General features: G+C 57.3%; 1 protein-coding gene across 3 annotated transcripts; it reads right to left on the bottom strand.

Annotated features, from left to right (window-relative positions):
- Positions 1 to 50: 50 nt before the first annotated feature.
- BRPF1 (bromodomain and PHD finger containing 1) lies at positions 51 to 27,278 on the bottom strand. 3 transcript variants are annotated; one of them, XM_038408700.2, is made up of 14 exons: positions 27,146 to 27,277; positions 26,379 to 26,987; positions 23,908 to 24,867; positions 14,480 to 14,636; positions 13,199 to 13,330; positions 12,558 to 12,704; positions 11,321 to 11,633; positions 9,086 to 9,388; positions 4,703 to 4,990; positions 4,462 to 4,609; positions 3,600 to 3,736; positions 3,388 to 3,506; positions 1,177 to 1,331; positions 51 to 997 (listed from the first exon to the last, which is right to left on the bottom strand). In XM_038408700.2, exons 2-14 carry the CDS (start codon positions 26,975 to 26,977, stop codon positions 814 to 816), a joined length of 3,642 nt encoding a protein of 1,213 aa, XP_038264628.1. In that variant the 5' UTR covers positions 26,978 to 26,987; positions 27,146 to 27,277; the 3' UTR covers positions 51 to 813. The 3 variants fall into 3 exon arrangements, with proteins under 3 accessions (XP_038264628.1, XP_038264629.1, XP_038264624.1); XM_038408701.2 differs by having other exon boundaries at positions 12,576 to 12,704; XM_038408696.2 differs by having other exon boundaries at positions 3,388 to 3,736; positions 12,576 to 12,704; positions 27,146 to 27,278.

Genomic DNA, 27,278 nt, shown 5'->3' with positions numbered 1-27,278 from the left:
CCCCCTGGGCGCAGCATGGCCCCGCAGCAGCAGCAGGCGGCCCAGGCCGGTCCCCATAGACGGTTTATTTTCTAAGAACCCATAGATTTTCTTCCTTCCAAATAAATACAAACGAGCGCCCGAGCGTGGCGGGGAGGAGACGCGAGTCCAGCGGGGGCGGGCCGGGCGCAGCCGATCCCAAGAGCTCCCGTATCAAAGTGTGCGAGTAAGAAGATTACAAAGAGACGTCCTGGGCTACGCGGCCTGGAAGGGCCCTGATAGGAAGCGCTGTTTAGTACCAAAATGCTTCCCCCAAGACACTGAAACGGGCTACAACTGAGAATAATTTAAATTCTCCATCCTGTACAGTATTTACAGTGCCCCTACGGACATGGGAACTGCACCCGCTGGAGATGTGCTCAGTGAGCGAGGCACCAGCCCCAGGGACCCGGGCCTCGCTGGGCAATGGCCATGCCCCGGGAATGTGAAATTCGAGACAAAGCAGGGACAGGCAGGGCAGCTGAGTAGGAGGGGAGGCTCGAGCAGCGCCAGGTGGAAAAGAGGGAGGGTACAGAGGGTACTGCTAGGCACTGCCTTCTGCAGCAGGCTACAGCTCTGCCTGCTTCTGCTCTAACACACTCACTCCTGTGCTGCAAACACCAGGTGCTCAGACACAGCTGCTTTCAGGAGCACGCTCTCTGTCCCAGTGACTAGGGCAAGCCCCTGCTCCTGTACAGACCAGCTGCACTAAGTGCCCAGGACTGAGAGCCCTGTTTGCCCTGAGACTGAGAAGCCATGAGCAGAGCCAGTGGATCAACGAGGCAGCAGCTGGTGTCAGTCGCTCTCGCTGGAGTCACTGCTCTGTTCGCCTTGCACCTTGTTGCGATGCTGCATGGCACGGTGGTAGGCGATCTGCACAGACTTGCGGATGTTTGACTTGCGGCCCTCCAGCATCTTCTCCTTATCCAGGTCCTGGTTCACACCCAGTGGCACAAGCTTGGTCCGGGGCAGCCACTGCCTGGAGGAAGGGACATCACACCTCATTTGAGGCTTCCCATCATCTGCATACCCCACCCCCTCCCTAGTGGAGTTCACTGACTCGCCCTCACCACCCCATCCCCAGCAGGCCATGCTCTGTCTTGCTGGGGGACTGCAGAGCTGGCACACATCAGGAGAAAGCCCTGGCCCGGCCCTTACCAGGTGCGCTTGTTGTCAAAAAAGAGGACGAGGTAGAGATGCTCTCGTGCTTCCTGAGTCATCTGCTCTCCCAGCTTCAGCACCTCCAAGGGAGGCACTGGGATGGGGACACCATGATGGAACATACCCTCCCGTGGCATCTTCGGATCAATGATCTGCCAAACCAGCAGGGAGACAAAGGTGAGATCCCAGGGAAGGGGCAGGAGGGGGAGCACAGAAGCCCCCACCAGCCCCACTAAGACACCGAGGAAAGCCTTTCCTGGGGGTATAAAGACAGAATCAGGATTGGAACAAGCAGAGTGCTGCCTGGCCCCTAATAATCCGCTCTCGCACCCCCACTCAGCTCTTGGCAGCAGTATCTCTTGGAACCCCACCCAGCAGGACTTGGTTTGAACAGTTCATTCCTAAGTCTTGTGCTTAGAACCCAAAGGCGCCGTGTCAGTGATTGCACTGGAAAGCGGCTGGCTGACACCAGCTCCCTGCTGTCTGTCACCATGACAACCCGAAGCAAAGGGGCTGCAGGTGTGTGCAAAGAGGCAACACCACAACCAGTTCAGGCTAAGTCACAGGGGCTCTCCCCTGCTCACATCCCCACTTCAGAAACAGCCTTAGCTCATGCTTGCGTTTGCAATTCCTTGCCTTCTGCAATGGGCCTCTGGCATCACTGACAAGACAGCAGCTAGGAGCTGTGTGCTGAGAGCACTGCCTGCCATGTTGACCAATAGACTCATTGTTTCCTTCTGTCGTCTCAGCTCTTCTGTTTAGACTGCGAGCTGACTGGGGCAGGTTCTGTGCGTACAGCACCTAGCACAGCAGGGGCCTGGTCTGTAACTGGGGCTCCAAGGCAATGCACTAATACTAACAAACCAATTATCTTGAGAGCCTCAGGGAAGAGGAGCCTCCAGCTCCCCAGGGGCTGCACCGACCACTGGACTCACAAGTGAAGCAGTACTGGAGACCCGAGAGCCCGCAGCTCAGCCTCCTGTCACCTTGGGGAGCAGATCTGCAGGGACAGGGGTATTTCCACACTCAGGGCTGAGGCTGGAGAACCACCTTCTGAGGTTCGATTGCTAGGTTTTAAGGCCAGAAGGAACTTTATAATCTGAGCACCTGCATAACATAGGCCAGAGAGCACCACCCAGCGATGCCTGCACTGAGACCCGCCACTGGGGCTGACTAAAGCAGGACTAGTTAAGAACTGAGTAACAGCTGGGGCCAGGATCACTAGCCGAGGGAGCCAGCCAGCAGGCCATATTCTAAAGGGGTTCATATATCAGCAGCAGCAGCAGGGCCATGCTGGGTCAGACCAATGGTCCAGCTAGCCCAGTGTCCTGGCTCTGGCAGTGGCCAGGTGCTGTAGAGGGAATGAACAGAACAGGGCAGTTATCAAATGATCCATCCCGACACCCACTCCCAGCTTCTGGCAGAAGTTTAGGGACACCCACAGCATGGGGTTGTGTCCCTGCCCAGCCGGGCTAACAGCCGTTGGTGGGCTGTCCCCCATGAACTTATATAGTTCTTTTTTTGAACCCAGTCATACTTTTCTTCACATCCCCTGGCAACAAGTGCCACGTGAAAAGTACTGCCTTGTGTTTTAACCCTGCTGCCTAATCCTGTTATGTGAAGGGGCAAATGATGCTTCCCTGTTCACTCGCTCCACCAGTCACGATTCTACAGGCCTCTCTCCCATCCCCCCAGTCCTCTCATTTCCCAGCTGAACAGTCCCGGTCTTTTTGATCTCTCCTCATACGGAAGCCGTTCCATACCCCTAGTGAAGACCATGCATAAGTGTTCTCTCTGGGAGACTGGGGGCAGAGGAGACCTGAGGCCACCCCCAGATCTCAGTACAAGACCCAAGAACAGGGGTTCCCCACAGGATTTGCACACTGGAGCAAATGGCAGATGTGCTTTAGTCCTAATTGTTATGGGAAGCAGCAAGACCCTTAATTCCCCCACTAGTCACAGGGCTCAGGAAGAGCAGCAACCCTCCAGCCAGACTGGCCCAAGGATGGCAGTGACATGGAGTGCAGATCATTTGGGTGCAAGGGGAGGGGATTCCCAGGGTTCTGGCCCATCCAGCAAGAGTCAGCTTGTTGGCCACAGAGAGTCCATCCAGTCCCTCACTATGAGCCAGGCGAAGGTTCTGCCAGGCCCCGGATCCTGCAGGGGGTGCAAAAGGAGAGACGAGGACACGCAGCCTGCTGTACCCACCAGTGCTGGGTACGACGGGTACCCCCGGCACTTAGCCCACACCAGGTCCAAGGCATCCAGAGAGGAGTCTTCGTCTTCCGACAACCACCCGGCTCCACGCCCAATGCTCTTCCGCACCACTGCGCCAAAGAAAAGCGGGGGGAGAATTAGCACCGACGGTTCCAGACAGCGACAGGAGCTGGAGGCTGCTGGCCGAGGCCCAAGATACTCACTGCTGTGACCCACCCCTCGCCCAGCACCAACAGAGTAGGACTCGTTTTCCGTTCCAGAGGTATCCTCACTGCTGTCCTCCGGGAAGTTCGCACGGGAGAAGGAGGGCTTCCCTCTGCCCTGCTTCGAGGGCGTCGTGCTGTGGGAAGGCAGGGGAGCAGTCCTGTTACTAGGCGCCACATTACCCGTCCAGGCACTGCGTGCGTGCGTGTTTGTGTGGTGGGAAGGGACCTTAGGACACCCACGCTTTGGGGAGGCGGCCAGATAGTGCCCTCAGGAGTAGAGCCCACAGCGCTCAGCAGAAGAACTGCCCACAATAGTGTTCTGAGATATGGGGCTCTCCAGGCACCTTTGAAAGGGGGAATCATTGGTTAAGTGAGAAGGGTTCCTCAAGATGGTATGGGGCCCCCCCACTCAGCCTGGGGTCCCTCTATCCACAGAGACAAAGGAACTGGCACAATCCAACCAGTCCATGCTGGCCTCCACCAGACACACGTGCGGGAGCAGCCTCTGTGCAGGTCTCTGGTTCGGGCTCTCCGGCCATGGCCTCACCAAGAGGGCTGTTTGACAGCTACACACAGGGCAGGGCTGAGCGCTGGCAGACTTATAGCATGCCAGGCCCAACGAGTCCCAGAGTCTGGGCCTTCTGCTCCTCAGCAGGCATGTCACAAACATGCGTGGCTTTGGGCGCTGCATGTGACAGGAAGGGGCAGCCATGGTGGGTGCTACAGCCTTGAAAGGGTTACTGCTAAAGGGCTTTACAAACAGGCTGATGGACCCACTCCTGGTACAGCCGCTGGGACAGAGCCCCTGGCAGGCCTAATGCCCGGGGCCAGCAGGAGCAGAGCCACCTGGGCACAGTACCTGGTACGATCCGAGGCAGCACTGCTGCTGCTGCTACTGCTGGACTCCGAGTCAGAGCTGCTTCGCGGAAGGCTGCAGTCGTTCCGGTAAACCAGGAAGCTCTTTTTAACTGGCTGGCTCCCGCCACTGAAGCCATTGGCTGACAGGTCTGCAGCAGAGCCAGGTGAGGGACAACATAAGTCACACACACAGATCCAGCACGGCCCCCTCCGACCCACGCTGCTGCCGCGGCCACACTCACCAATGGGAGGGTCTTCGGTGGATTTATCGCTGTCACTCTCTGAGCTGGAACTTGGCCGTGGGCTCCTCCCTCTTTTCCGCTGTCGCTGCGACCCCTCCATTACTGGAAGCTGTGGGGGACCTATTGGGCTACTCCCATGCCCTGCAGCTAGCTGGCTGTCCCGGTTCTTGGGTGGGCGTCCGGGGCGTTTTGGGGGCCCTGCGGTTTTGGGGTTCTTTTTGGAGAAGAGCACAGAAGTCCTCCTGCCGACCTCATGCGCTGGGGTGGAGGAAGAGTTGGGGCCCAGACCTGGAAGAGAGAGGATGAGAGAAAGCATGTTCAGAAGCTGGGCAGCAGGCTCCAACACCCTGCCCCGCTCCCAGCTCCCCAAGGGAGCTCTGGAGATCTGCCCCCACAGCTCACACCTGCCTCCAGTGAGGCCATCGGGCAGCAGTGTGCAAAAGCACGAGGGGAGAGCTGCGGGGAGCCCAGGGCTGGCACAAGAGGCTTCAGATCAGCAGCAGAGCTTTGTAAGGAAGGGAAAGTCCCATGCTTTGTCCCATCCTGTTGAAGCCTCGCTCATGGGTCTTGCCACCACTGTCCTCACATCACCAAAACTGGGCAGTTAGTGGAGTCTCCGAGACTCCTCACCGGAGGGGATCTCCGGAGAAGACTCCAACCTAGCAGGTGCAGCCACTCCCTCATGTTCAGAGACTCCAAATTCAACTAAAGGAAGCAAGATGAGCAGCAACAGCCTCTCCCAAATTCCTCAGGCTCCAGCTGGGAGCTGCCCAGCCCTGTTGCACCCCTGGAAAGCTTCTGACATCTGAAGTGCTTGTGAAAAAGCTTGCACTTCCCTGTGCTAAAGGCCCAGCAAGCCTGCAGCAGGAAAGTCGTGCAGCCCCCCAAGGGCCCGGATTCCCACTGGGCCCCATGCCCACAGTCAATTCATATCCTGTGGTTATTTCTGAAAGGGACTGGTTTGAAGGATGGAATTTCTGCCATGCTCTCAAGGCAGCCAGGCCCACAGCCTCCTTCCTCGTGTGTGCCAGGGAAGGGGGAGCTTGTAGCTGGTCAGTGGCTCAGCCCCTAGCTCTTGGTTACTGCATTGTTCTCCAGGCAGCCTAGCTGACCAGCCAACACTGCTGGCTCCCATCCAGCTCTGACTCCGTCCTCTGCAGCCTGGCTCCAAGGCACAACGCAGGGAGCATGCCCTGTCAGCCAATTAACTGCCTCTTGGGGGGAAGCTGCAAGTGGCAGCTGCAGGCAGGTCCTGGCACAGCTAGGAGACAGGAAATGAAATGCTGGGCACCTGGTGCAGCAAAAAGGGAATCCTGGATTGGAAAATGCCCAACTCTATGCTCTGGAGTTGGCAGCTGTTCCATCTGAGACCAACAGGACAGGTCACGCCTGCTAAAGCTATTGATCCCAGCTTTCCTGACCTTCCTGGGTCATGCTCACACATGGCCCTGCTAAGGAATGCCAATATGTGGGGTGTGGTAACCCTGCCCTGGCGCTCCCCCTGCAATGCAGCCGCACAGAACGCTGCCCTAGGGCGGTGCGGCCAAGGAGGGGGGCACAAGCTGGGAGGGGTCTTGGGATCCACCCGAAGGGGCAGTTGGAAAGAGCTGTAGGGGAAGGAGGAGGATGCAGGGTCTGGAGCGGGTGGAGCCGGGGAAGGAGGTAGGGGATCAGATAACAGAAGAACTGGGAAGTGAGAAGGAGGAAAGCAGGAAAAGAGGAAAGTCAGACCTGGCTCTGGGACCAGACACTCAGAGAGGGAAGTGGAGGGAAAACATCTACAGATGGGCAGCAGAGAGCATCAAGGCAATCTACCCAGGGAAAACAGGACGGGCTCCAAAGACAATTTAAACCAGATCCTGCAAAGCGTAAGCGAGACATCCCCTGCCCCCACAGAGCCTGAAGCACGTGACCAGAGATTGACCGTCCAGTGACACAATACAGGTCAAAGGGGCCCAGTGCCCAGGTGAAGGCTCCAAGTGAAGAAACCCGCTTGGGGACAAACTGGGTGCAAAGGGACAGCCCCAGGAGCAGCCACCCCAAGGAGAGGCAAAGATCAGGCCAGCGAGAGCGGAGCTGCACTGCCAGCCCAGGAGGGGAAAAGCTGCCCAGGCTGCTGGAGAGCGATCTCTGCTGCTAACACCATGGCTTTGGACCTAGCTGGGCACCGTGGCTAAGGCCTCAGGGATCCTGAGCAGAGATCCTAGAGATGCCCGTTCTAAGCATCATGTCTTGGCCATGGCTGTCCAATTTCAGCTCCTGCTGCCTGTGGGGCTTTTCCGTCTCACTTCTCAACATGTCAAAGGAGCCCTTGTCGTCTTGGTTTGCTCCACCTCCCCTCCCAGTTAGCCCAGCCGGGTCAGCCTGCCTCTCCTCCTCAAGGGCCCAGCCTGACCCCCATCCAGAGTCCCATCCCCACCTGGGCTCCCCTGGCCCTGCTCCCACCCGGCCTCTCCTCCCCAGAGGCCCAACCTGACCCCCACCCAGAGCCCCACCCCCACCTAGGCTTCCCCCTGCCCCCCATACAGGCTCTCCCAGCCCCACCAGCACCTGGGCTCCTGCCCTGCCCCCATCTGGGCTCTCCTCCCAGTTAGCCCAGCCAGGTCAGCCCACTCCTCCAGCAGGTTCCTTCCCCATCCGCTCTGGCACCCCCGCCACCCGACTTCGCCTCACCCTGGGCTCTCCCGGCCCCTCCCCCACCCAGACCCCCATCCAGAGCCCAACCCCTACTTGGGCTTCCCCCCTGCCCCCATCCAGGCTCTCTCAGCCCCACCCGGGCTCCCGCTCTGCCCCCATCTGGGCTCTCCTCCCAGTTAGCCCAGCTGGGTCAGCCCACTCCTCCCAGCAGGCCCCCTGTCCCCACCCACTCTGTCCCTGCCCGCATCTGGCCTCTCCTCCCTAGGGGCCCAGCCCGACCCCCATCCAGAGCCCTGCCCCCATCAAGGCTTTCCTCCCCAGGGGTCCTGCCCTATCCTTGTCTGGGCCCTCCTCCCAGTTAACCTGGGTCACTGCAGGGAACTGGCCAAAGGGTTCCATCAGCCTACAGGACAGGCCCCAGGTGGAGCAATGGGTAGTGATCAATGGCTCCATGTCTAGTTGGCAGCCGGTATCAAGTGGAGTGCCCCAAGGGTTGGTCCTCGGGCCGGTTTTGTTCAATATCTTCATTAACGATCTGGAGGATGGCGTGGATTGCACCCTCAGCAAGTTTGCAGATGAAACTAAACTGAGAGGAGTGGTAGATACGCTGGAGGATAGGGATAGAATACAGAGGGACCCAGACAAATTAAGAGGATTGGGCCAAAGGAAATCTGATGAGGTTCAACAACGACAAGTGCAGAGTCCTGCACTTAGGACGGAAGAATCCCATGCACCGTTACAGCCTAGGGATCAAATGGCTAGGCAGGAGTTCTGCAGAAAAGGACCTAGGGGTTACAGTGGACAAGAAGCTGGATATGAGTCAACAGTGGGCCCTTGTTGCCAAGAAGGCCGATGCCATTTTGGGCTGTATAAGTAGGGGCATTGCCAGCAGATTGTGGGACGAGATCGTTCCCCTCTATTTGACATTGGTGAGGCCTCGTCTGGAGTACTGTGTCCAGTTTTGGGCCCCACTCTACAAGAAGGATGTGGAAAAATTGGAACGCGTCCAGCGGAGGGCAACAAAAATGATTAGGGGACTGGAACACATAACTTTTGAGGAGAGGGTGAGGGAACCAGGATTGTTTAGTCTGCAGAAGAGAAGAATGAGGGGGGATTTGATAGCTGCTTTCAACTACCTGAAAGGGGGTTCCAAAGAGGATAAATCTAGACTGTTCTCAGTGGTAGCAGATGACAGAATGAGGAGTCATGGTCTCAAGTTGCAGTGGGGGATGTTTAGGTTGGATATTAGGAAAAACTTTTTCACTAGGAGGGTGGTGAAACACTGGAATGGGTTCCCTAGGGAGGTGGTGGAATCTCCTTCCTTAGAAGTTTTTAAGCCCTGGCCTGACAAAGGCCTGGCTGGGATGGTTTAGTTGGGGATTGGTCCTGCTTTGAGCAGGGGCTTGGACTAGATACCTCCTGAGGTCCAACCCTGATATTCTATAATTCTATGATCTTTCCCTCCCAGAAAACTGGGAAAAACAGCATCTCCAGTTGGTTCCCAATCCCCTTGGGAGGGGCCCCGCTGCAAGGGGGAGCTCCCAGCCATCTTCAGGGACACTAATGAGGAACCAAGGAAGGAGCAGGACCTCTCCCCACCCCAACCTCTGTTCTGGGAGGGAAGGTCCATGGCTACTGATTCTGCACCCTCCACCCTTCTCATGCCCTGCCCAGATGTGGGGTTACACCAAGCCCCTGGGCATAATGTGCTGTGCTAGAGCGTCAATACCACCTCCCAGCCAGTACCTTTGCCAGTTTCCTGGCTGCTGCTCTCCTCTGCAGCGCTGTCGGTCTGCATGTCCTTCTCGCAGGGGTGGTGGGCCTGCAGAATCCCCCTGGCGGAGGGGCCGTGTCTGTCCAGCACATCCCGTGGGTGAGCCAACTTCCGGCGCAGGATTGTGATCTCCTTCTTGATCATCTTGGCACGGCGGGAGCGCCCGACGCTCTGCTTCCCAGCATTGACCTCATCCAAGTGCTCCAGCAAGATCTTAAGCTGCTCCTCCAAGGGCAGGTGCTTCTGGTTCTCTGACAGCAACAGCCGCATCTCCTCTGTGGGCACAAAGTGGTACAGATGGGTGAGAGAAGTCAGATAGGTCTTTGGAATTCCCTTCCTCCTGGACAGGGGACATGGCAATCCAGAGGGGATTAACCGATGGGCACAGAACAGTCACCTGAAGGGGCCCAAGAGATGAGCTCCTTGGGAAGGAAGGAGCCAAAAGGGGTCAGCCTCAGAAATGCACAGGGAATAATCCACATCACGCTGAATGGGCCAGGGGACCGGCAAGAAGAAGACAGGGGTTTGCTACTGGATAGAGCAGCACAAGAATCAATTCATTCGGGGGGGTCCTGGAGCAGAGAGGGGAGGGTCATTTCTCCCTCCCCCCAAGCTCTGGGGAGACTCCACTTCCTGGGCCCTGTGCTCAGCTCCAGGCCCCTCAATTCCTCCGGCAGCCCAGACTGTAGGGACAGGGCCAGCCCTGTGGGTGGGTGGTCCAGGCGGTGGCCCAGGACGGCCCGCCACAGGGGGCGCCGTGCAGGGTTTGCCTGATTCCTACCTGACCTGCTGAGAGCTAGCTGGGCTAACAGAGGCAGCAGACAGGAAGGTGAAGCAGCCTCTGGAGAGGGGGGCGAGGGACCCGAGCTGCAGGGGGCAGTTGGACGAAAAGCTGAGCTAGATAACTCCTCCGGAGCTGGGGTGACCCTCCTCCCCCAGGCGCCACTGCTCCTGTCCCCCCCCTCCCATTCCTCCCCAGAGCCCTTGGCCACTCTGGACTGGGTGTATCCTCCTGTCTGCTGTGTGCAGGGGACTGATATCAGGGTGTTCCCCCTCCCCACACCTGTGTACTCAGTCTCCACTGAGCTGGGATGATGGGACGGGGGAATCAGTGTGATATGCTGCCTCTCTGGGTCCAGCAGCAGCTGCTTGTGTCTGAACAGACCTTCAGGCACCTGACCCTGAGTGCTTTCTTAAAGAGACAGTGTGCTCAACATGCACTCAGGCTCAGGCTCACACACACACCTACCTCACAGCACAGTCCTGATACCAGGAGCTGCTGCTCTTTTGCCCTTTCTTTACAAAGTCCGCAGGGAAAGTGACCTGGATGCAGGGAGCCCGGATGTCACTCCTTGCTCCCCGCACACAGCTCCTGTTACTGCATCCAGGTCAGTTTTCCCATATGGGTGCAGAAGGGGGATGCAGAGGCTAGGGGCACAGGATGGGGGCAGAGGTTGAGGTGAAGAGGGCACAATGCAGGGGTTAGGGGTGCAGGAGGGGAGTGTAGGGGTTGGGGTGAAGGGAGGGTGGGGAGCCCATGGGGGCCCAGGGCAATGGGGGGGTGCCACACCCACAGGGACCAGAGTCACCAAAATGCAAGTTCACCCAGGGTGCCACGTTCCCTAAGGCCGGCCCTGTGCCGGGGAGTGGGGATGGCCGATAAGGATAGTGCCCTCCATTCTTCACCCTCACTGCTCTGCTGGAGGGAGCTGAGAGGGGAGCAGTGACTGAAGGGAAGAGTCTGGCTCAGAGGCACACAATAGCAGCTTGCCAGAGGCCCCTGCATGACAATATGCACGATGTCACCCCCGAATCCTTAATACAAGACCACAAAAACCAGATTCTCTTGTTGCAGGCTGACCCTGCGCATCGACAGCACCATGGAGCAAGCCAGGAAGCCCATCTCCATCTGGGCGAGCGTGTCACAGCTGCCAACCAGCAAAATGCATCTGACCCTCGGGGTCCAGAATTGACCTGGGACTGGCCCTGTCTCTTTGGAAAAGGGCATGTGGGCTGGCTAGGAGACATAAGAGGATGTGGCAGAGACTGCGGGGGGGGGGGGGAGGATGGGGGCACTAGATTATGTGCCGAGGAGAAGGGACAATCTTGCCCTGGCCTCCAATGATCTAACAGGAATTCCCAGCTGTGACTTCCACGGGTGAACCTCTTGCAGCCTTTGCACCCTGGGACGGGGTGTCAGTACCCACCCTCCTCTGCGTCTCGGTGCAGCGCTTCATCCACAGGGATGCAGTGTGGAAAGTGCATGCCTGTCTCAAAATCAATGCCCATCTTCTCCGCTTGCCGGCGAGCCTGGCGCAGTACAGCTCCCCCCTGCTCTCGCAGCCGGACGGCCGCACGGTAAAATATTGTGTCCTTGGCATTGTATTTCAAGCAGTTGCTGACAATCAGGTTGAAATCTTCCTCAAAGTCATCAAAGTTCAGGTAGCGATAGGCCTCTAGGTTCTGCTTCATGGTATAGAAATCCATTGGCTTCTTGATGTGATCTAGATAGTCTGGGACCTGCACAGGGAGAACAGTCAGAGCTCAGCCTGCAAGTCATACCTCAGAACTACCTGCTCCAAGAAAACAGCTGTTAGAAGAATCCAGTCCCGGTGCTTTGCCCCAAATGGCATTGCATATCCTGCAAACACTGCCCGCTCTGTGTAGACACAAGGAACGGCAATACCCCAGCACTACCAGACTGGGGCTAGACAATCGGCCCTGCATACTGCAGCCCAACCCAACACCAGGAGCAATACAATTAGAGGTATTTCAGAAGTGCCATTGCACACCGCACAGCCCTAGCCCTCTCCTCCAGCCAGTGGCAAGCAGGAATCTGGCCCCGGCTCTGGAATTACCCAGGGCATGGCAGAGGCTTGCTTTAATCCCAGATGGGTTGGAATTTCATAGCCCAATTACACAGGGCTCCAAGACATACACACAGAAGAATTGCAAGAATGGGACAGTGGGTGCAGGCAGGCACAATGCAACCCTCTCCCCAGCCCCTGGCAAGACAAGGCCGAGAATGACACAGCTGACAGACTTGGACAGTGTTTTCCACTGCACCCTCTCGGGAGAAGTCTGAGGCCAAACTCATTTCATGTCTCTGCCTAGACAGAGTGCTTCCAAGGGAACGGAGGGGAGCGTGCCGAGGGACCCACTGCACCTTGCCTTTCCAAGCAAGGAGCCCCGCTTGCCTGGCCTGGCCCACCATGCACGCAGAGAGATTGCTGACACACAGGAGGAAGACGGACCATTAATCTCTCTGCCAGTCCCTGTACGGTGCTACAGCCACAGCTGTGCTCAGCTCCCCAGCCCAGGTCCCCCCTTGGCTAACTGCCCCGGGCTGCCCGCTAGCGGTCTGGAGAGCACCATTTGCGGCCCTTGGCATGGGCAGACGGGGGTTAAGTTCGAGCGAAGTAGAAATCGGGGGGGGGTTCTTACTTCGTAGATTTCTGTTACCTCAGACAGAGGGACCGGCTCGCAGAAGATGTTGCCCGTATCCTTCTCCTGGAGCTGCTCCAGAGTCCTGCGGAGGAGGATGAGGAAGGGGGTCAGCTGCATCTCCAGCGCCACCTGCTGGATTTTAATCTGAAACACAAGAACAGGGCGGGACTGAGCCTTTTGCCTCCTTGACCATGCTCCAGCCAGCCAGGACAGCTACTGCCCTTGGGACGCAGACAAGGCTCACAGGGGGAGACCTGGACTTCAGAGAAATCCACTTCATAGCAAAGAGGAGCCATTTCCCAGCTGCTTCAAGAGGCCAACCTCCCCGCGTGATGGCTGCACGCAGGATACTCTGACTGGAGAAACAGGCTCTGACTCAGTGTGTCAATGCCCGTGAAAAGCAGAGATGCAGGAACAGCACCTGCACTTCCCAAAGCCCCACCCCCATTCAGACCCTGCTGGGGCAGGGCACAGTGTAAGCACACACCACCGCACGGCATAGACAGGAGAACCAGCCAGTACCCGCAGGGGGGACCTGCGCTCCCCTCCCGCCCCACACTCAGGTCAGGAATATGAGCTCGCTGTTGCAGGAATATGCTGTCACCCCCAAGCTCCCAGGAGGGACACACAATTGTTACCGTCTCTCTCTTGAGCTTCTCCCGTTTGCGTATCAGCTCCACCAGCAGGCGCGCGCGCTCCAGGTCATGGCGGAGGCGCTGCCATGATTTCAGCTGCTCCTTCAGGGCCCAATTCTTATCCTCTGTCTCCCTCTGCAGGAACATCAGAGACCATGAGATGGAGGGAAGCAGCTCCCTGTGGCAGTCTGCTGGCACTCTTTCCCCCGTGAAGAGGGAGGGGCCTGACCTATCTTTATTTTAAACACCCTGCCTACATTTTCAGAAGCGACTTGTGATTTTGGGTGCCCTGATGCACCCAAAAATGGGTTGATTTCCAGCCAGTGCTAAGCCCCTGACCTCTGGAAGCCAAGCCCCTGCGGTGTCTCAAGTTGGGCAGTGGCTTCTGAAAATGCAGGCTCCTCATCCCTGGGCTAGAGAGACCTTTCCCAGCACTGACCCCACGCAACACAGTCTGCCAAGTCTGCAGGTAGATAAAGCTGCTGTGTCTCTGCAGCTGCTCAGAGCTCTGCTAAAGGGCAGTGCAGCAAAGCTAATACCACTCTGGTCAGTTTTGCTGCTGGGGCAGCAGGGAACTGGTGAATTTCACTCTGCTGGGGATAGCTAGGGGCAGGTGCTGGAGCTGCTCTCCAGGAGCAGCCCACAAACCTGAGAAGGAGCAGAGTAGGGGAGACCTCTGCCCCATCCCAGCACTCAGGGTGCCGGAGAAGAGGTAGAGTAAGAGACGCCCATGAGCCGGGAGGCTCTAAAGTGGTGAGCAGGGAGCAGAAACCCCCTGCTCCTTTCCAGAAACCAGAGGCACCCACTAGCAACAGACTGATGCAGGTGGTAGGAACAAGAAGGGCCTAGAGCCAGAATTCTGATTGGACCCCTGCATCAGGAATGGGGGACTGTGTTTCTCCTCGGGACACTGCCATGGACCTCACTAGTAGATCCCCCACTCTCACCTGGCCTCTGGCTAGCGCTCTCTAGTAGGTTTTTCCAATTCCTGCCAGCTGGAGACGGGCAGGAGAGACCAAGCCAGCTAGACACACTCTCTGAATCCCTCCGCATGGCGAGCTTTGAAGGTCATTGCCTGGCAAGTCTCAGATGCTGAACAGAGTAGAGAAAGGGGAAGCAGCAGTGGTGGGGAGCTGGGACTGCCCTTTCCTCCCAAGGACAGTTCAGGCCATTCTCCGGCATGGCTCTGAAATTGCAGGCACCACGTTCAGGAAATGCTTCGGCCCCAAGGCCCTGGGATGCACAGAGCACACAGGGCATCGGTGCCCAGAGCCCGCCCCCTACCTGGTCACAGTTCCGTTGTGACTGCAAGTGTGTCTGCAGCCGGCGGAGCAGAGGCACCCCGTTGCGGGACTGTCTCTTCAGCGTCCAGTAGCTGTGAAGTCTCTGCATGAACTGGCTCTTCCTCGGGATGGTTAAACGGTTGGTGATCTTACTGAGCCTGGGGAGGGAGGGAAAGCACGTACATGATCAGCCAAGTCAGCCCTGTGTGACTGCAGCAGGGTGGAAGGAGTGTTGACCTGGGAATGTGGCAGGGGAGTTTCACTGGGGATGAAAGATCTGAGAGCCTGTCACCTGAGCCAGGAGAGGGTGGGGGAGGTAACACCTCTGCCCTGGGAATGTGGACAAAGGCTGCAGGAAAGAGCCTGCTAGGGGGGTTTAGTTGCAGTTTGGTGCTGGAATCCAGGGAACCTCAGGGCTGGGGTCTAAGCTCCCTGCTCCCCCAGAAGGACTTGACTGAGGGGTCCTGGTTGTACCCACAAGCTCTGATTCAGACTGTGTTCCTATTGTCTAAAAAACCTTCCGTTTTACTGGCTGGCTGAGAGTCACCGTGAATCCCAGGAAGAGGGGTGCAGGCCCAAGACTCCCACGCACTCTGTGACAACTGGTGGCAGTGGTGGGATCTACTGCACCCCGTGAATGGCGCTTCCTGCAGTACGTGACTGGGGAACAGTAAAACGAAGGGGGATTGACAGGGACCAGGCATGCTGAAGATTCAGAGAGACACGGTTTCCAGGGGCGGTTAACCCCTGGGCGCGTGTGACCAGAAAGAAGGACTTTTGCAGTAACAAGGTCCCCTGGGGGATTGCAGCAAGCAGTCCCAGGGTGGAAGAGTCTTCAGCTCGACCCTGGCAAAGAGGGGGTGACCTCAAGAAGGACTGGCACCCTAGGGATTCTTCCTGGAAACCGTGGGAAGCTGCCCAGGCCTGCGAGTGGCCAGCAGGGAGATGTTTGCTAAACGCCTTAAGAGCGACCTGGGGGAGCTGTGCAGGCAGAGGGGCCTGTACACTGGGAGGTCCACCAAGGAACAGCTGATTGCCCAGCTGGAGGAGAGGGATCACTTGGATGACCTGATCCCTGTCCCTGAGGGAAGCCGCCCGGTGGACGCAGCGTGGGCCCTGGGGCCTGACCGGGCTGGGAGGGGTCAGATGGCTGCCAAGGACATCTCGAGACCCAGCCTACCTATACCTGGGGGAGGGATTGGGGGAAGCCCAGCGAATACCGAGGGCACCCTGACCCCGGCAGTCAGCAGGGGATCCTCCCAGCGGAGCTCCCCATCCCTGGAGTGGAGGCGGCTGGAATGGGAGAGGGAGATGAAAATGATGGAGCTGGAGGATCATGAAAAGCCACGTCAGCATGAGCGGGAGGAGAAGGGGAAGCAATGTCAACATGAACTGGAGCTGGCCAGACTGAGGAGCAGTGGGGCCCCGGCTGCGGTGAGCGAGGGGGGACCCAAGACTGAAAGGAGCTTTGATAAGTGCATCCTGGCCCAGCGTAAGGAGGGGGAGGACATAGATAGCTTCCTGACGGCCTTTGACAATGCCTGAGCGATGCACAGGGTTGACCCTGCAGACAGGCTCCAGTTTCTCACCCCCTTACTGGAGCCCAAAGCCGTGGAGGCGTACAGCTGAATGACAGGGGCGGAGGCAGGGACTACGAACTGTTCAAAAAGGCCCTGCTCCGTGAGTTTGGGCTGACCCCCGAGATGTACTGGAAAAGGTTCCGGAGTCAGCATAAAACCCGAGGTCACATACCTACAACTGGTCAACCGAATGCAGGGATATGCCCGCAAGTGGACAGCTGGGGCCCAAGCTAAAGAGGACCTGCTTGACCTAATCGTACTGGAGTAACTGTATGAACAGTGCCCCTCCGACGTGAGGCTATGGTTGGTGGACAAAAAGCTAGAGAACCCCCAGCACGCAGGGCAGCTGGCTGATGAGTTTGTGAACAGTCGGTCGAGGGTAGCAGGGAGGAGTCCCAAAAGAACAGGCCCCCCACGATGCAGAGAGAGAGAGAGAGAGTCACCATGGGACCTCCCAGCGGGGAAATAAGGAAAACCCCCTCCCACGGGGAACGCCTGGCGTCGGGACCATCCGACCCGCTCGAGGGGACCAATGTGACCTGAGCTGCTATCACTGTGGCCAGAGAGGCCACGTACAGACCCAGTGCCCCAGACTCAGGGACAAACTGAGCAGACCCAACCTATCTGGTAGGGACCCAGCTGGACGAGGGGCAGACGACCCAGGCAAGGGGGCCTGCCAGCTTACCACCTGCTCAGGAGGGAAGGATACCCCCGGCCAGCTCCACCAGAGGGCTGGATGCTCTGGACTCAGGGTTCTCGTTTTACAGGGTGGGCGCAGGGCTGTCCCTCCGGAGAGAGTGCCTTGTTCCCTTGGAGGTGGATGGAAGGAAGGCCAATGTATACTGGGATACGAGCGCGGAGGTGACGCTGGCCCGGCCCGAGGTGGTGGCCTCAGATCGGGTGGTGCCCAACACCTACCTGACCCTGACGGGGGTGGGTGGGACCCCATTCAAGGTGCCCATGGCAAGGGTATACCTGAAATGGGGGGCCAAGGATGTGGGGGTGCCCCACCATTTGCCCACTGAGGTTTTGATGTGGGGGAGGGGGGAGTCCTAGAGGACTGGCCAAGCAACTCCCAGAACGCCCTGGTGGTGACCCGTAGCCAGAGCCAGCGAGGGGCACTACGACCTGACCTTGGGGAGGGTGCAACACCGAAGGTGCAGGACCCTACCCTGGTGGGGCGGGAGCACCGAGGGGCACAGCTCAGAGAGGCTGTGGCCTTAGACCCGGCCAATGAGAGGGAACCGGGCCGCATCCCTTCCTCAGCTGCGGAGTTCCAGGCCGAGTTGCAGAAAGATCCCTCCTTGCGGAAGCTCAGGGACCTGGCCGACCTCAGTGTGGGACGGACCATGAGGAGAGGTTGCCAGGAGAGGTTCCTGTGGGAGGAGGGGTTCCTGTACCGAGAATGGGCTCCCCCAGGGGAAGTGGAGTCCTGTGGGGTCAGGAGGCAGCTGGTGGTCCCCCAGAAGTATCGTTGCAAGCTCCTGTACCTGGCCCATGACATCCCCTTCTCAGGGCACCAGGGAATCTGGCACACCCGGCAGAGGCTGCTACAGAACTTTTACTGGCCTGGGGTCTTTACCACTGTCCGGCAGTATTGCCGATCCTGTGACCCCTGTCAGAGGGTGGGGAAGGCCCGGGACAAGGGGAAAGCGGCTTTGAGACCTTTGCCCATCATAGAGGAACCTTTCCTGAAGGTGGCCATGGACATGGTGGGGCCTCTCAGCAGGATGACCCAGTCGGGGAAGAAATACACTCTGGTGGTGGTAGATTTCGCCACCCGCTACCCCGAGGCAGAGCCCCGAGCTTCCATTGAAGCAGACACCGTGGCAGATGCGCCCCTGACCATTTTCAGCCGAGTGAGGTTCCCTAAGGAAGTCTTAACAGACCAAGGGATCAACTTCATGTCGGCCCTGCTCCAGTGCTTGTGGGAGAAATGTGGGGTCCGGCACAACTGGGCCTCAGCGTATCACCCCCAGTCCAACGGGCTGGTGGAGAGGTTCAATGGGATGCTAAAGACGATGCTGAAAACGTTTATGAACCAGCAGCCGCAGGATTGGGACAAATTCTTACCTCACCTGCTGTTCGCATACAGGGAGGTACCCCAGGAGTCTACCGGATTTTCACCTTTTGAACTGTTATATGGAAGGAGGGTGAGGGGCCCCCTAGACCTGATGAGAGACGAATGGGAGGGGAAGGCCACTCCCGATGGAGAGTCAGTGGTGGAGTATGTCCTGATCTTCTGAGAGAGACTTGCTGAACTCATGGGCCTGGCCAGGGAGAATCTGGCCAGAGCCCAGAAGAAGCAGAAGGTCTGGTATGACCACACGGCGCAGGCCCACGCCTACACCACCGGGGATCCGGTGATGGTTCTCATCCCCGTGAGAAAGAACAAACTACAGGCTGCCTGGGAGGGCCCTTTCAAGGTTGTCAAGCCACTAAATGAGGTAAACTATGTGGTGGAGCTGTCGAACTGGGCGCACCACCGCCAGGTGTACCATGTAAATATGATGAAGTCATATTATGCCAGGGGGAATGTGGTATTGGCCGTGTGTGGACATTGGGAGGAGCAGGGAGGGGACCCTCTAGTAGATCTATTCCCTGGGACCAGAGCTGGTTCACCCCTGGAAACAATTCCCTTCTCGGCTCGGCTAACCCCTGCCCAGCATGCTGAGATCAGGGGGGTGCTGCATCCCTACCAACAGCTGTTTTCCTACCAGCCTGGACACACTAATCTGACTGTCCACTGGGTGCAGACAGGGTCGCACCCGCTGATAAAATGCTCCCCCTTCCGAGTCACAGGGAAAACTGCTCAGGACCTGGAAAGAGAGGTCAGGGACATGCTGGCTTTTGGGGTGATCCAGCCATCTGCCAGCCCTTGGGCCTCACCGGTGGTGCTGGTCCCCAAAAAGGACGGGTTGATCCGGTTCTGTGTGGACTATCAGAAGCTCAAGGCCATCACTGTATCTGATGCCTACCCCATGCCCAGGCCTGATGAGCTCCTAGACAAACTGGGAGGAACTCGATACCTTACCACCATGGATCTTACAAAGGGCTACTGGCAAGTGGCTCTGCATGCAGATGCCCGGCTAAAATCGGCCTTTATCACCCTTCTGGGGTTCTATGAGTTCCTGACCCTACCTTCCAGCGCCTGGTGGATCAGCTACTGAAGGGAATGGAGAATTTTGCCATGGCACATATTGATAACATCTGTGTCTTTAGCCAGACCTGGGAGGACCATGTGTCCCAGGTTAGACAAGTGCTGGACCAACTCCAGGATGCTGGGCTGACTGTAAAAGCTGAGAAGTGCAAGGTGGGGATGGCTGATACCTGGGCCATTGGGTGGGGAGCGGCCGCCTAAAGCCAGAACCAGCTAAGGTGGAGGTGATCAGAGACTGGCCCGCTCCCCACACCAAAAAGCAGGTCCAAGCCTTTATTGGGTTGGCAGGATACTATCGAAGGTTTGTGCCCCGCTTTAGCGCCATAGCCCCCCCCCCCCCCATCACTGAGCTATGCAAGAAGGGGAAGCCAGACAAGGTGGTCTGGATCGAGCAGTGCCAGGAGGCTTTCCATGCGCTGAAGGAGGCTCTGGTCAGTGGCCCAGTTCTGGCAAACCCAGACTTTGATAAACCCTTTATGGTGTTCACCGATGCCTCAGACACGGGACTGGGGGCGGTGTTAATGCAGAAGGATGAAAAGGGGGAGACACACCCCATCGTGTATCTGAGCAAGAAGTTGCTACCCCGGGAGCAACACTACGCTGCCATGGAGAAGGAGTGCCTGGCCATGGTGTGGGCCCTTAAGAAACTCCAGCCATATCTCTTCAGGTGACACTTCACAGTGTACCGACCACTCTCCCCTGACCTGGCTGCACCAGATGAAAGAAGCCAACACCAAACTCTTGAGGTGGAGCCTGCTCCTGCAGGACTACGACATGGACATGTCCATGTGAAGGGAAGTGCCAACATGATAGCGGATGCGTTGTCCCGGAGAGGGGACCCTGAACTTCCCCAGTTCACTGGTCAGAGTGACCCCGCTCAGTTCAGTCTCGAAGGGGGGAGAGATGTGACACGGCAGGGACAGGGGAGTGTTGACCTGGGAATGTGACAGGGGAGTTTCACAGGGGATGGGAGACCTGGAGCCTGTCACCTGAGCCAGGAGCAGGAGGGGGAGGGAAAGGGGGAGGTAACACCTCTGCCCGAGAATGGGGACAAAGGCTGCAGGAGGGAGCCTGCTGGGGTGGGTTTTGGTTTTCAGTTGGGTGCTGGAACGCAGGGAACCCCAGGGCTGGGGTCTAAGCTCCCTGCCTCCCAGAATAACTTGACTGAGGGGTCCTGGTTGTACCCACAAGCTCTGTTTTAGACTGTGTTCCTATTGTCCAATAAACCTTCCGTTTTACTGGCTGGCTGAGAGTCGCAGTGAATCCCAGGAAGAGGGGTGCAGCCCCGGATTCCCCTACACTCCGTGACACCCTGCCACTGCCAAACCAGGCCCAGCAAGAGGGGCCTAGCCACACAAGCTAAACACCAGAGACCCAGCTCAGGGTTGGCTGGGGAGTTTCCTGCAAGGCAGCAGTCCAGCCGAGAAGGGCATGGGACAGACAGGCTTCTCTGCAGGACTGTGCTCCATGGCATTCTGAGGGACAGTTATCATCCTTCCTCCTGCAAACCAGTCTGGCAGGCGGGGCTGGGAACTCTGCACAGGGGTGTCGCAGACAGGATGGGCCTTCGCAGGGCTGTGTGAAAATTACAATTATTATGTGCACGGTGGTAGTGCCTGCAGCCTGGGTCTGGGCCCCGTTGCTGGACGCTGCACACACTCCGAAGGTCCCTGCCCTGAAGAGCTCCCAACACACAATCAGTGAGTGTAAGAGGAGGAAAGGGGGGGATCACGGGGGTACAGGGGTTAGCACCAGGCACAGCTGAGTTACAGGGCCCAGGGACTCCTGGGACATGGGTTTCTGTTGTCAGTCACCAGCTGAGGGGCCATCACTGGCCAGCCTCAGGGCCCTGTTTCTTGTGGGGCTCGCTGCAGGGCGGGGCTTGAGGAGGGCTTTGCAGGCAGCAGCCATGTGACCTGGGAGGTTGACCCAGCCATGGGGGCCTACAGAAAAATCTTAGTCCAGCAGTTCTTAAACACATGGTCCAAGTGAGTCTGCCAGACACCTGGTGCTGACTCTCCTCAGTACCGCACATGTGTTCCCAGTGCTTATTTCCCACCTGGGTATCCATCAGGCTCATGACAGCAGTGGCTAAGGAGCTAGCAAGAGCCAGGTGCTGTACGAAGTCCAGCACAGAGCCACCCTGAAGAGCTTAAGATCTAACGAGACCAGACAGACCCAGGGCGGGAGAAGGGGTCGAATGCCAGCTGAGTGACCAGTGTGGTGGCAGCAAACAGCATGCTAGGGCCATCACTTTTGGGGGGCGGTGTTAGAAGGAGATTGGCTAAATGGAAAGGAAAGGGAAAAGAGGAACAGAGGAGAATAAGGGGAGAGTAAAGGGCCAGTGTGGCGTAAAGCTGAGGTGAACAGACCGGGGAGGGTTGGCGCAAACAGACAATCCACACAGTCCAGTCCTCTAGACACCCAGAGTCCCTGCTTTGGCTACTCCTGCAACTCCGCAGCTGGAGCCTCTGGCTGGCTTTGGTCTGTGGGGAGCTGGGGGCTGGGCAAGGGGTGGAAGATGCCCCTAACAAACACTCTGTTTAGATGTGATCCATTCTTCCCTGTGTGCCTCATGCATTTCTGAGGGAGCAGGGGAGGGGAGCCCTGTTAGATACTTGTTGCCACAGTTTGTACAGTAATAGCCAGTATTTTCACAAACAGTTTCTCAGAAACAGGAGGGCCCCAAGCCAGAGCAATCACTTCTCCATGTGCTCCACTGGGACATAGTGACAGCAGCAAGCACACATGCAGGCTGGCAGGGAGTCAAACAGGAGTCAAATCACCAAAAGGAGAGACTGCAGGCCCAGAATCAACCAGGAGAAAGGCAGTGAGCCAGCCTAGCCTGCAAAAGGCCACAACCCCAAGCCATCAGCTCAAGAACAGAGATCTCCCTGCACAATACACCACAGCACTGTCTCTGAGCAGTCTACACCTCCGTGAACCGAACTCCACCACTTCTTTCTATCCATCCCCCAGCCAACAGGGACCCAACACAGCCTCAGAGATCTACTATCAGCCTGAAAGAGAGAGTTGGAGTCAGGCTCTTCCTAGCCACAGGATGAGCTCCAAGGAGGAAGTAGACTCAGTAAATATTCATTCCTATCAGGCATCCAGCGTGCTAGGATTTCACATGGTCACTGCCCAGGCCCTAGTTCATCCCTTCTCCCCACATCACAACACAAGAACAAAGAGGCATTTAATTAAACGGAAGATGGCAGACCGCATAAACTGGCTCTTCCTCAGGATGGTTAAACGGTTAGTGATCTTACTAAGCCTGGGGAGGGAGGGAAAGCATGTACATGATCAGCCAAGTGAGCCCTGCCAAGCCCAGCAAGAGGTGCCTAGCCACACAAGCCAATCACCAGAGACCCAGCTCAGGGTTAGCTGGGGAAATTTCCTGCAAGGCAGCAGTCCAGCCGAGAAGGGCATGGGACAGACAGACTTCTCTGCAGGACTGTGCTGCATGACATTCTGACCTCAAACCCAATAAGAGGAAACACTTTATTCACCCAACATGTAGTTAGTCTGTGGAACTTTCTGTCACATGATCTCACTAAGGTCAAGAACTTCAAGGCTTAAGCAAGTTTCTAACTATTAGAGACCAGGATAAGGTCTAACGTGGGGGGGGAGGGGGCAGATCATCCCTAGTGTGGAGTTCTCCTTCCTCTGAAGCTTCTGGGGCTGGTCAGGGTCAGATACAGAAGACTGGATTAGACAGACCCTGGGTGATCCAGTCTGGCAATTGCTATCTCCTTGCAAAGCCCCACTGCTCTGCTGGTTACCAGCCCTTCATCCTCTTACCCAACTTACTTAGCAAGGCCACTGGCATGCTCCCTGTCCTGCTTGGAGGGTAAACTGCGGGTCATGAGACAGCTAACAGGAGATGAGAAACACAATGAGGACACCACAAATCCTGAGATTAGATGACCCTTGTGGTCCTGGCTAACCTTATGGGTCTGCGGAGCACAGGGGGTTTCCTAGTTCCCACAACTTCTAGTTGTGCTCCAGAGGAGTGCAGGTACCACTCCAGGCTGAGAGATGGGGCTGGTTAACAGCCAGCAGAAAGCAGAAAGTGCCTTTCCTGGGACCCTCACATGGTATGCCAGCAGCCATCTCTATTCTGCACAGACTTCTTCATCAGGATGGCCTTGGCCCTAACAAAGAGCTGAAGGAGCAGCAGGGACAAGGGAAGAAATACAAACCAAGTCAGATAAATTAACATTACCCCCTTTCTTCTACAATGGTTTGTTCCAAAGTCCCTGAGGTTAACATAACAGGAAGGGAACCCTGGGAACCCCCAGCTGCTTCCTGACCCGTCCAGCCAGCTCACTCTGCTGTTAGACTAACAGCAGCCACCTCCTGCTCCTTCCGGCCCCAGCCACCTTCAGGGAGTGGCACAGAGGAGAGGAGCTCAACTTGGACTTAAAAAACTGTCTGCAAGCCCCAGAGTCACACAGCTTGCAGGATCCACCAGCGAAGCCACCGAGCACCGTGAACAAGGAATGAAATAAACCAGAGCTTGGAGGGGCTAATGACAGGGACACAGACTGTCCGGACAGACAGGCCGTACCTGTGGGGGGGGGGGGGGCGCAGGACCCCAAGGCAAGGGGCCATACCTGGGGGGGAGCCACAGGACCCTGAGGCAAGGGACTGTCTGGACAGAGGGGAGAGTGCCAGGGGTCATACCTGTGAGGTGGGATGCAGGGCACTGACACCACAGGTGCTGCTGCTCGCTTTTCTGCCAAGATCTTCCTTGCCTTCTTCATTTTGATTCTGGATTTGGCCTTTGCCTTTTTCACCTTCTCTGAGCTCCAGCCTTTGCCCTCCTCCTCCTCCTCCTCGTCCTCCTCCTCCCCTTCGCTGTGGGAGAGAGCGGGGAGCCTGCGCACAGAGCCGGGTGGTGTGTGGATGTCACAGTAGGCAGTTTTGCGCACACTGAAGGAGGTGCCGTTTGCTCCCGTCTCCCGAACGGGCTCCATTTTCATGTAGAGTCCAGCCTGCTGGGCACAGGTGACATGGAAGGCAGTGTAGCAGTTGGCCTTATGGCACTGGATGCAAGCCCCAGAGCCACGCTGCTTGCAGATGTAGCAGGTCAGCTTCCACCGGGCAGGTGGGATGTGTTCAATGCTGTCTATGGGCTCCAGGAACACAGTGTTGGCAAAGCAAACCTCTGGGATCCAGAGGGCACAGACCACATGTGCCCAGCGCCCATCGTCTGTCTGCTTGAAAGCACCACCTTTGTTTGGGCACAGAGCACAGTCCACTGCCCTGGAGGGGGACTGGAGACACCTTCTGCAGAGCCACTGGCCCTCGGGGATGTAGGGCACCCCATAGCACTCCTGATGGACAGCCAGGTTGCACATGTCACAGAAGAGGATGACATTGCTGTTCTGACACTCTCCATCGTTGCAGATGCAGCAGACTGCGTCCTCATCAACCAGGGCATTAGGGTCCCCCTTATTGTGACTCTCAAAGTAGGACTCCTTCTCCAGCCGGTCCATTAAGTACTCAAAGATCTCCTGGGGAATGGGACTCACACCCTCTGTCTTCCGTCGGTCATTCATGATATCCAGCCAGATATAATCTTCCTCGTCCATGTCATACTCCACCTCCTCATCCAGCTCCTCTGCTGACTTTTCAATGTACCTGAGAAGCACGTAAAGAGGGAATGAGTGACTGGGAGGGACCAAGAGCTAGTGCAGCCTAACCTTCCAAAGGGACGAGAGGGGGAGATTTTACCACCAGGGCCACGAAGCAGCAATAAGCCAGAAAGAAAAAGGAAGGGGAAGGAATCCACTGAAATGAGAGATGTTGCCACATGTCCCTTTTCTCAGTTACTGAGCAGAACTGCAGTATGCTGGCGCGGCCAGCACAACACAGCAAGGACACTGCACCAAACAATGCTCCTGCTTGGCAACTGATGAAGCTTGGGGTGTCTCATGAAGACAAGGCAATCACACAGAACACGGTACCAACCCCCAAGCAAGTTCCCATGTGCTCCGGGGCCATTTGACCTAACAATGCTGAATTCTGTGGCGAGTTCGCCTTTCTGCAGCTGGAATATCTAGCAACCAAGAAGGCACAGAGCGCAGTTTGGGTTTGTCATGAAAAGGGACCGAATAGTCTCTTTCCCTCCCAACTGGGGGATTTGGTTTTTGGAGGAAGGGCTTGACTTTCTGGTTTCCTGTTCCAGCAGCTAAGGGCAACACTGACCTCACCATTATCCTCACCTCCTCCCAAACAGCCACCCCGATGAGGTACAGGACTCAGAGATTTCTAGTACAGGGATCAGAAATTCAACAACGCTGGCCTCATATTCCAGACACAGAACAGTAAAGTTCAGCTAAATGGTCCCCATTGGTCTGCAGACAAGTGGGGTAGTTCAGCTATTCTCATGGGCTGGCTGCCACATCAAGTCCGACTTGGAATCTCTTCTTCACACACAGAAGAGGAGAAACTTGTATTGTGTTTTAAGCGCTTACATTCTGGAGCAGATTCTGCAGCCAGTTACACAGAGCAGAATAGTGGAAGACACAGGGTACGTCTACGCTGCAGCAACACACTGCGGCTGGCCTGGGTCATCTGACTCAGGCTGCGAGACAGTAAAATTGCAGTGAAGACCTTTGGCTAGGGCTCCGAGACCTGCAAGGGGGGAGGGTCCCAGAGCATGAACGTTTACACTGCAATTTGCTAGCCCCAAGTCCAAGTCCGTCGACATGGCCCAGTCACAGGTATTTTACTGAAGTGCCAACATACCCTCAGGAACCGTCAGGCTCCTGTTCCTCCACCTGCTATGGGACTGTACCAGTGAGAAGGGATTTGATAACAAGAGAGGTTTTGGCAGCCAGACAAGAAGTGGGAACCGAGTCTCCAGCTTACAGACCCTGGCCCCAGGGCTAACGGGACACCACAAAGGGGAGCAAAAGAAAAAAAGTCCCTGGAGCCTGAAACAACAATGCAGCAGGATCTGTAGGATTCACCTCGCCAGACAGGCACCAGAAAGGCCCACAGAAGGATCAGACAAGTACCATCTACACTGCACCTGGACAAAGCACGAGTAAATAGAATATGGGGAACAATCCTGCCCCAGCCCCTGGGGGACAGCTTACATGAAACCTAGCAGGGAGTCTCCCCGCCCTCCGAAGTGCAGATGGTACCTGTAGTAAGAAGTGGGGCGAGGTGGCGCATCTGGGGTGTCCTGCTCCAGCTCCCGGTACACCACCTCTGGGAGCTTGGGGGTGGTGCCTGCTGAGGCGCTGTGGTGATGGTGGTGGTTGGAATCCTTGCGCTTCTCCTTGTTCTTGTGCTTGCCAGCTTTAGGGGTGGTGGCTGGGGTCTCGGTGTTCTCCTTGTTGCTCCCATTCTCTGGCACCTCCTCAGGAGCCTCCTCATCCTCTGATACTACATCCAGGTTGTCAAAGATGCTGATGCGGTGCACGCGCCCGTGCAAGTCCACTTCCACCATGCGCTGGGCCTGGGCGTAGGTCATCACTTCACGGCCTGGTGACTGCGAGGTCTCCGAAGGGCTGGGGGACTGCTTGTTGGCGGCGCGGGCCTGGCGCCCCTTCTTCTTGTGTTTGCGGATGGGAGTATGCTGGGGTAGAGGGGGGTTGTCATGGTCATAGTGGTAAAGATGGTACTCGATGCCGCTGTAGCTCTTGTAGATCTTGCGGCAGGTGCCCACGGGGCACTCGTAGGGAGGCTTGGTGGCCCGCAGATTGTGGCAGAATGTCTTCACGTCAAAGTCCACCCCCATGGCGTCACCTCTGCAAGGGAGAGGGGGGAGAGACAGGCATGGGCGCTCTCACGTGCCCCCAAACCCCTGTGCACCGCCCCGCCCCCGCCCCCGCCCCCTCCCCCATTCCCTGCGCGCCCCCCGCCCGCCCCCGGCGCTCACCCGCGGGCCAGCGGCCCTGGGACTCACCGGCCGCCCGGAGGCCGCGCTCAGCGGCGGAGCCCGGTCGCGGCGGGCGGGGGCGGCGGGGCCATGGCGGCGGGGCCGGGCCGGGCCCGGAACAATGGAGGCTCCGGCGGCTCCTGGCGCGGGGCGGCCCCGC

This window comes from Dermochelys coriacea, chromosome 7 (assembly GCF_009764565.3).
Source record: "Dermochelys coriacea isolate rDerCor1 chromosome 7, rDerCor1.pri.v4, whole genome shotgun sequence".
Taxonomy (NCBI): domain Eukaryota; kingdom Metazoa; phylum Chordata; order Testudines; family Dermochelyidae; genus Dermochelys; species Dermochelys coriacea.
Note: the sequence above shows the minus strand (reverse complement) of the source record. Positions and strands in the feature narration are given on the sequence as shown.